This window comes from Chamaea fasciata, unplaced genomic scaffold, assembly GCF_029207755.1.
Source record: "Chamaea fasciata isolate MVZ Bird 193981 ecotype frontalis unplaced genomic scaffold, bChaFas1.0.hap1 SCAF_1, whole genome shotgun sequence".
Taxonomy (NCBI): Eukaryota; Metazoa; Chordata; class Aves; order Passeriformes; family Sylviidae; genus Chamaea; species Chamaea fasciata.
This window is the reverse complement of record NW_027094086.1, coordinates 97,982,868-97,992,579: the sequence shown is the minus strand read 5'-3', so window position 1 is coordinate 97,992,579 and position 9,712 is coordinate 97,982,868. Positions and strand designations below refer to the sequence as shown.

General features: G+C 37.6%; 1 protein-coding gene across 3 annotated transcripts; it reads right to left on the bottom strand.

Moving 5' to 3' along the window:
- Positions 1–693: 693 nt before the first annotated feature.
- Positions 694–4,182, bottom strand: NEUROD6 (neuronal differentiation 6). 3 transcript variants are annotated; one of them, XM_066190547.1, is made up of 3 exons: positions 4,006–4,182; positions 3,391–3,649; positions 694–2,598 (listed from the first exon to the last, which is right to left on the bottom strand). In XM_066190547.1, the coding sequence occupies exon 3, from the start codon at positions 2,575–2,577 to the stop codon at positions 1,564–1,566; it is 1,014 nt and encodes a 337-aa protein (XP_066046644.1). In that variant the 5' UTR covers positions 2,578–2,598; positions 3,391–3,649; positions 4,006–4,182; the 3' UTR covers positions 694–1,563. The 3 variants fall into 3 exon arrangements, with proteins under 3 accessions (XP_066046644.1, XP_066046646.1, XP_066046645.1); XM_066190549.1 differs by having other exon boundaries at positions 694–2,537; XM_066190548.1 differs by lacking the exon at positions 3,391–3,649.
- Positions 4,183–9,712: the final 5,530 nt, after the last annotated feature.

The following is a 9,712-nucleotide window of genomic DNA, read 5'->3' as shown; positions in this document are numbered from 1 at the left end:
CCTCATTCAGAGCAGAGCACTTTTGCACGTCAGACAGCTGCTGTTTATCCATCATAATAAAGAGGTCTTGCTCATTGAGAGGTTTAAAGACCGTTGGCTTTTAGATCAATGGTTCATTCATTTTGTTACTCATGAGCACATAGATAAATAGCTACAGCTGGTTAGAAAACAGCTGGGGCTCAGCTAAGCTCAACTCTTTTAAGGTGTGCAGGACTCTGCAGACCTTTGTAGCTGCCAAACTAGTATGGGTTGCATACACATCTATAGTTTACTGGTGCTGTTTTTGTCAGTCAACACTACGTTTAACAATGTCCAGGAATTTTTTTCTCTGAAGTTCTTATGTTTCTTGTGCTCCAGCCCACAAGCCAGAGCTGCAGGAGCAGCTAGTGTCCTGTGTGTTAGCTCAGGGCCCTTCCCCATATGAAATTTCACATTTCATTGAGATACAAAGTTACTTCCTTCCCATAACCTGTGTTTTATTTAGCACACAGCTATTTATCTGGTATTTTGAATCTACTGCATCACTAATACATCCTTCTGAAAATAGCATGAGATTCACCCTGATAATTCTTGACTTCCAACTCCAGACTTGAGCATTATGCGTGTCTTGGGAAGAAAGGTATGTGTAGGCAAGATCAATAGCAGCTGTATACTATGAAATAACAAGTACCAGACACAATACAGTATCACAGCTAATAGATGTATTTCAAAAGTGGAAACATGTATCTTTAATTGCATTTTAAGGACGTAGTGAGAAATCACAGTTACACATTTTTAAAACAAACCTTTACATCTGAAGTCATAATAATACAAACAAAAAGTGCTGATTATATATGGTCAAAATAACTGAGGCAATTTTTTGACAACATCTTCTAAATATGATCATGTGGCCCCTGTCCGCAACACTCTAAAATCAAGTTAAATAATGTCAATGACAATCACTGTTTTTCCTTAGTTTACCAAAAACCAACCACCCAAAAATGATTTTGTATTTTTGTTTGTTTGCCTTTTAGTTTTTGCATAGCTTTCAATATTGCTGCCCTCTCACCTCTGCATATTGCAAGCCCATCTCAGTTCTGGATAATTACTTTTAAGTTCTTAATACTTTTAATCCAGTTGTCCTTGAATACATAATATATATTTTCTACCAATTATAAATACATAGTTTTTATTTATCTGATTTCAGTAACATGCATTTGTATAATTACTATACAATCAAAATAGACATTGACTTTACACAGTGTGTACGCTTTTATTTCAGTAATATTGTTCAGACACACTGCTCAACAAATCAAATAAATAGGGAAATAAAAAGTCAAAAAGGAGAGAGAAAAGCTCTGGGAGGAAACATATTCTCACAGTGATTACAGACAAAAAAAATACTTATAATAAAAAGGGTTTGTTGATACATAGGAAATGCTCACAATAGTTGAAACACACTTTAGGAACTAGTAAACATTTTAAATAGAATTGTGCAGTGCCCAATTACGCAGTGCCCAAGCATCTGCTTGCTCTTAATTAGATGGGGAGGTGAATGACCACTGTTTATTTTAATTTTCCTCATTAATTATGAAAAACTGCATTCAATTCATCTTGTATGGTGAGAGGCTGGTTGCGCAGATGTAAGTCGTAAGGGAAGTGGCTCTCCGTAGGCAACCTGAACATCGAGCTCTGCCCAAGGGGACCCCTGGGTGGCACTGCACAGTAATGCATGCCATAATTGTAATTTTTACCATAGTCCAAGCTTTCCTCTTGCTTCAGGGAAAATATCCCATTATAGTTAATTGGGGGAGGACTTAAGGGACCTTCAAACTGTGGGCTGGCACACTCAGGGGAAGTGCTTTCATAGAAGGACTCGTAAGCGCTGCAGTAATTGTATGGTTTCATGGACTTAGAGTTGTCAAGAGTCCCATGCCCTGCGGGGGTGCCAAGCTCCGGGCTGTGGTAGGGAGGATAGAAGGTGGAATAGGGTGTGCGGGTATGATGGGCACCTTCACCTGCCTGGCCCATTAGGAAACTTCTGGCATTCAGTTGCAGGCATCCTGCCACCAAGTTTGTAGTTGGCTGGGACAGACCCTTGCACAAGTTTTGGACAAAGGTGAGCAGGTCAGGTCTCTTGCCAATTCGCAGTATTTCAGAAAGAGCCCAAATATAGTTCTTGGCTAGTCTTAAAGTTTCTATTTTGGACAGTTTTTGTGTTTTAGAATAACAAGGGACCACCTTCCTTAAATTGTCCAGAGCATCGTTAAGGCCGTGCATACGGTTCCTCTCTCTAGCATTGGCTTCTTGGCGCCTGAATTTAATCCTTTCCATCCTTATCTTGCTCGTCTTTTTTTTCCTAAGACCCCTGCGCCTTGGCAAGCCATTCTCATCCTCCTCTTCTCTCTCTTCCTCCTCCTCTTCTTTTTCTGTGTCTTCTCCAGGAGATCTTTTAATATTCTTTCCTCGGAGGATGATCTGCTTTGAAAAGCTTTCTGGGTTCTTCATCTGCTTTTGGTCATCACTTTCTCTGGGAAACTTTCTACACATCTGGGATTCTGGCATTACAACAGACTCATCAAATGGTAGTGTTAACATGGTTCTATAATCTTAAGTTACCTGAAAGAATGCCAGCACAATGTTTAAATATTTCCATTTTTAAAGTTTCCCGACTCACACAGACAGCCTCATGCACCTTATTTGTGCCTGTGTGTAAGCTCTCTGTATAAGAGAGAGAGAGTGTGTGTGTGTGTATAAATGTTCAATCTATATTTTTGGAATAAAATGGCAGTTGAAAATGCCCATTTTTAAAAAGTAATAGCTGTTGAGAATTCTAAAATCACTTGAAACATTTGACCCTGCTACTGAAAAGCCACATTTCTCACAGATAAATATGAAGTAAATCAATATTTTAAATATACAATTAGCTCCCTGCTCATTTATTTTATTTTTAAACAAACCCTTCAAACTCTCACCGTCATGGAATTCAAAGAAATGCAAAACATGACAAAGCAATATAGAAATTTCATTAATTAAAATTCCCTTGGGTGGAAAAATGAGGAGAGGGAAATGCAGTTTTAAAACTGAAAAAGTGCCATATCTCTATTACCTGATGATAAATATTTTAAAATCACTTTTTGACTTATACTTCAAAATTGTATGTTTTTCCCCTCCACATTTCTTCCTCTGTGTATCAAGATATTAAACTTTAGTAAGTTACAGTGGCTGAGAAGGAAAAAAAATGGAATATACCCCCCAAATCACTCAGCTAGTAATATAATTGAAAACAAAGCATTTTTCCTAGTTATTTGTATTAAAATAACATAATACTTATTTCATATTAAGACAAAAATCAGAATTATTTAACGCTAAACATATTCAGAGTAGAGTTAGGAAATAAAATTCCCCTACCTTTTTTTTTTCGCCTTTTTCTAGCAAAAATTCTATTTGATATTATCTGTTTAGTTAGAATCAACCTATTTGCTTTTTTTTTTGTTCTTTTCTCCTTTTTTTTTTCTTTCCCATCAAGGGGGGGGGAGGTGAAAAATTCCCTGCACGCTATAGCAGTGTTTATGTTCTGCGAGGCTCAGATGTCTTCCTCCAGCTCTTAGCTGACAGGAGCGGTCTGTAGATTCTGACTGTAATCCTGCACGTGTGCTCAGAATCCAGCCTGGAAAGGAAAAATAATTTCCTTTTCCCAATTTCTTTGCTTTTGTTTGCAGTTTGGGAGCAGCAAAAGCTTGTATCCCATGGACTTCAAAGAGACAAGCAAAGTAAAGGCAGGGACTTTTTAACAGAATAAAATTAAACAAAAACCCCAGTCAAAGACCAGCTCTATCAGTATTGTCTACACACTTGCAGTATTACATAAAAGCAATGAAAGTTTGTAATTGCATCAGAAGAATAAAATGTTAGGAGTTATTAGACAGCAAATAGCATACACAAAATACAAGACAATGATACTGTATCTTTAAACACTTGCATGCACACCCAACACCAATTGAAATATATCTTTATTTGTATTACCTTAGGTTTTTATTTCATTCAACAATCAGTTTTCATTTTTTGCCTTCCAAATCTTTTCAGTCTGAATGTCGCATCGTCTGCTGGAGTCTAGATCTGTGTATATCTGCACTATCTCATTGATCTCTAAAAAGTGACATTGATGCCAACTGCCAGAGCTGGTACCCATGCCATCTGCTAGTGACGTCATGGGGCAGAGAAAACCACGTGAGCCTTTCTCCTGGGACCTTCATTCTGCACTGATCATCTGGCATCCCTCTAAGTGGGTACCAGCATTCATGTATCAACACAGAAGGTTAGACAGATAGGAAAAAAAAGTAAAGAAAAAATTTCTGCACCAGCATTTCACACACAGTAGGTGCATTTCCACTGTAGTTGCTTCTTTTTAACAGTCTAGCTGCACAGACAAACATGCCAGAATTTGGTGCTATCCCTGCCTAAAGGTACAGCTGCCCTCTGGTTGTTAATATGGCATTGTTTATATGACAAATGCAGTCCTGTATTGATCTGAGTCCCTCCAGTGCACCTGGTACCCAGGGACAAAAAAGAAAAGGCAAGGAAAGGAAGGCAGCAATGAGGAAGTAATGATGGTGTTATAACACATAGCACGGTTACAAAAAGTAGTTTTTGTGTAATGTGGCTGGGTGTGATTTTTGGAGTGTGGGGGTTTTTTGAGTGCAGCTTGTTGCCCCAGAGCACAGAATAATAGGAGCAAACCTCATGCCATCTGTAAGAACTCCTTCTTTCACATCCCTTCATGGTTTTTGACATGGCAAAATAAAAGAACCATTTATAGAAAACTGGACGTACAGCATGAAGGTTTAACAAATCGTGCCTTTTTTTCTGAAGCATGTGGCAAGGCTTGGTGGTCCCTGACCCGCACTGTCACGTTGCAATGAGACTGGGGTGCACCTGCTCAGGATTCTCAAACAGTTTGGCCCCTGCTGTATTTTCTCAGTCTGCCTGGCCTTTTTGTGAATATTTCCCCAATATCTCTTTAAAACTGAGTTATTCCCTTTGGAAACCTCCTAAAAATCTCCCCCTGCTCTTCTGTTTTCATACCTAGCTTCTCCTTTCTTCATGCCCTCATTTCTTCTGTCAGCTGCCTCTCCTGTGCTCCCTGCTCTTCCTCCTTTAACCTTTTGTCTCATTCTGCTGGCAAAAGACTGTTAAATGAAGCTGACAAAGAGTCTTAGCTTAACCCTGCCATGGAGCTTATGACAAACTCCACCTTCACGTGTTAGGGATTTGTGGTTTTTTTTTGTTTTGTTTTTTTTTTTTTTTTTAAATTTAGGGGGTGGCATGTCACAAATAAGCGATATAAGAGAGTTACAGGGGGAATGATGTGTCACCCTAGAAACTTTTTTTAAAATTTGGTGTCATTATTATTGTGTATCACTGCTTTTTTGTAACTAAATAATTTCTATATTAAAATAATGAGTGACTGAGTATGCTTTTAGTATTAAAATAATCTCTGGCAGAGCTTCTATTGTTACAGGTCCGTGCCAGCATTTCCATTATAAATCCTGGTTTTGAAGGGTTTATAATTCATCTGCTCTAATTCACATTCGTCCAAACCTTGGTCCAGCCCTCATCCAATTTTTTTTTTCTTTCACAAAGTTTCATTTAAATACGTTGGGGCATTTTTTTGAATAGAGACGGGAACAAAAATTAAGACTGCAGTACAGAACAACATGTGTGTGGGAAGATCATGTTTTTCACATCTGTATGTATGTGTTCAATGATTTTATAGCCTTTCATTGAAAAAAAACATAACCCCAAACCTTGAGGGTTTTTTGGTTTTAGGTTTGATTTAAAGAAGTAAGACATTGAGGTCACTCATTCTTTATAAAATGCAGGCTTTAGGTTTTAGTTTTTGTTTTAAAAGGAAAATTTATCTGAAGTTACAAAGATGTTAGAACTTAAGGGGAAACTGTTCTAAAAGAGCAAGCGCTGTACTCTTCATAGCATTTGCTTCATTTTTACTGCAAATATTACAATCTGTGTAACAAAGGAGAGCAGAGAATCCCATTATCCTCAATTAGAATTTATGTATTAAGATTTATATTGTTAAAGGTTCTAGGGGTTGTCAACCTTTTAAAGGATTTTGCATTTTCAAAGTGTTAAAAAAATGTATGATAATCTAAAGTGAAAAGTCCTAGAGTAACCAACACTGTTTCAATACATACTAAAAATACCATGAGAGACTGAAGGAAAGATTGACATTGTAATATTTCTTTGTTTAGGGAAAGACCAAGAAAATTTTCAGTTATACCACACAGTACCCAAAATACATGAAAATATTTTCTCCATACTTTTTTATTATTGGGGTAGATGGCTATTTTTTTTAACAACTCAAATGCTTTTCTGAATGACTATTATACTGCTACTAAAACTAAAAATGAATTAGTTTGTGTTGAATGATTCCCTCTATAGGAGTAATATTACAGTTTCACACATTCCTAATCCATCATTTGACCTTTTTAATATTTTCAAATAAATTGTCGAGAAACAAAATAGCTGAGATATGAAGGTTTAAAAAACCTCTACTGTGCATGCATAATAACTTTTCATAAGGATTTTACTACGCATTTTGTATTATGGATCCATGATATGCAAATAGGTACTGCTGTTAATATGCATTCACAGCATTCCCGATAACTGCTGCTTTGCTGTCTACTGTGAATGCATGTTAAGAATAATATAGAAAATACAGTTAAATGCACTCTATAGAATGGTTGCACAGCACCAAATATGTTACTGAACACATGTCACAAAATTTTTTACTGTACTTGGACTGTATAGTCTTGAATTAAAAGTGAGTTTATTTCAAATGCAATATTATAATAATACATTAATATTAATATGTATAAATAATAACACAACCAAACATTTATAGATTTATTTAAATAATACTGAGTCATGAGTCATTAATAGATTTACTGATATAATACTGAGTTCCAATGACTGCAGAACCTCCATGGTGCATGAGGAGGAGTGACCCAAACTGCACTGCATTCAATAAGAGTCCTTCAAGTAAGTTCAATACACTATTATCAGAGCCCTGGGGAATATCTTACTCTTTTTCTTTTTTTCTGTCCTTTATTTTTTTTTTTTTTTAATTTTTTAAACCATCCTCTCCAACCCTTTCCTAACTGGCCCATACCTCCCCATTTTCCTGAAACAGGAAATACACATCAAATTAAGGAACTCAGGAACATTTTGAAGTGTGGCAGTCTTGGTCATTCACTGGGAGCAACAGGACCTTGTGGGCAGAAGGAAACTGTCCAGGAGGGGAGGATTGCTAAATTTTTTTCTTTTATTTGTTTCCTCGTTTTTCTAATATACACATTAGACATCACTGCAACACAGACACAGTGACAATCATGCGATGTAAAATTCCCTCTTCCACACTCATGACCTGACTTGACTTTGCCTTCCTACCATAGCACCCACATGTACAGCCCAAACACCAGAGCAATTGCTGCTTTTGAAGTGAGACTGGGGGAAAATGTATGTCTAGTGCATCCTTAATTGCAAAGTCAGACTACAAGGGACAAATATATGGGGAAGAATGTAGAAAACAGTGGCTCTGGTCTCCTGCTGGGTTTAATGCCAAGGAGGAGGTGGAAACACCTGTTCTGCAGAAGCTCTGTGTGTGCTTTTGGGGTTTTGGTTGATTGGTTGGTTTGGGGTTTGTACTTTATTTTTAAATTTAAATTATATTGTTTCACAAAAATATCCGAAAGAGGATAGCATCTTGGGCAGGGACTGACTCTGGTCTTCCAGCCTCGGTGAGTTTCAGACTGGTCAGATATGGGGCTTTCTGGTGAAGGCTGGACTGTGTCTCTACAAAATGAGCTGCTGGGGAATGAACTAGAGCAATGTGCCACATGCATGTTGCACGCCAGCTGCCTATCCTGTGTGAGGCTAGCACACCACAGGATCAAAGTAATGTGTCTCTCTGTCTGTGAAGACCTGCCCCTCTTCTGCCTCTCCGTGTCCCCAGCATGCTGCTGCATACTGTGGACTTTTTTATGAGGGGAACTTAGGATTCCCATCAAGTTGACTAAATGGTCTTCTGCCAGGGCTAAGACAATATATGTCCTTCTCCCAGGACAGATTAGAAGACACAAATAAGGACCCCTGGCTTCAGAGAAATAAACTACATTATCTCAAGAGGATTTGGTTCAGTTAGAAAATACAATTTTTAACCTATCTGCCAATGTGCCAAAATAAGTGTGTTTTGCAATAGGCCCCCTTTAATAAGGATGTACTTATTGTTGTAATCAGACATCCTTAGTTTCATTCATGTTTCAAATAGGCTGTTAGACAAATAAGAAAGAGCTGTAAAGGGGTTAGTTCCTCTATTTCAATGGGAGTTATTTGAGTAAAACATGAATGTAGAATCTGAAAATGGTTGCTAACTATAATTGCTTATGGTTAACTAAAAATTAGTTTGTGATCAGAAATTACTCTAAGATTTCTGAAACACATGACTAGAATATGTCTCATGTGGATGCAACATACATTTGGGATAATGTTATTAATTTTGAGTTACTCCTGGTTCCCACAAATATAAAATAGTTGAGAGATGGTGGAATCAAATAATTTTAAAATGGAAAATACCTTTTTTTTTAAAATCACCTAGAAAAGTAGAGGCACAATATGGCCTGGAAATTTTAGTACCAGATCAAGAGGTGATGTGTACTTTGTAGGAATATGGGATTTAAGATACATCTCTCCCTGGGGTAAAATATTCTAGTCAGACCATACATGTAGCTGTGTCAGTTCTTAAAACTGCAGGGTGTTAAGATGATTGCTATCTCTTTGTGGTGCGAAGCGGCCCTATGGTACATCTGCGAAAAGGAGTTTTTCATTCATGCTTGGTGACTGGAGTCCTCACACTCGCTGCTACCCTACCTTGAGGGTGGTCTGAGATCAGTAAGTTTGTAAATATTTAGAAGCTGCTTCAGGGTCACTTGGCTAAAGGGCACACCCTGACACCGCTCATCACCATTTATTCTTTAATGGCAATCTCTGTCAAACAGCTATTCAGGGATGATGACTTTCCTCCTTCTGCTGATACCTACAGTGATTCACAGGTGCACTTCCTCTGTGTTTCCATTTTGAGACTCTCTGTCCCATCAATGCATGTTTTTTCATGGACCTTGCAGCTAGCCTGTTTTAGTGTCGCCTAAAATCAAGTAAAACAAAACTTGCAACAGAGTTAAAACAGTGAGCTAAAAAGCAGGTCTTTATTGAAAGCTTCCAGGTGTCCCCATTGTCATGGGCACATCCAGCACTGGATTTCTACAATTTTTGTAAGTTTAGCGAATTAACATAATTTCAAAAGACTTTTCAATTAGAAGAGCAGTTGGTTAGGTAATTTCCTCTGGGTTCTGCCTCTTTGGAGTTGTTCAGGGGCTTCTTTGCCCCACTTCTTATTATGTCTTTTAAGTTCCAGTAACAATATGTCCTTGTCAGACTTCTTCTTAAGAATATGACTAAACAGAACTCCAACTATGTGTTAGAAGGGTTAGCTTATTATTCTAATATCTAAGAGAAAGGGTAGGAAAAATACCAGGAGCTACATAACTGTATATTAACAGTCTGCAAAGTTGCAAATATATGAAAAATGTATGAAAAGCTAAAATCTTTAGGCATCAATAGCGTGGGTGTGTGTGACCCCAGAAGAGACCTGAACTGC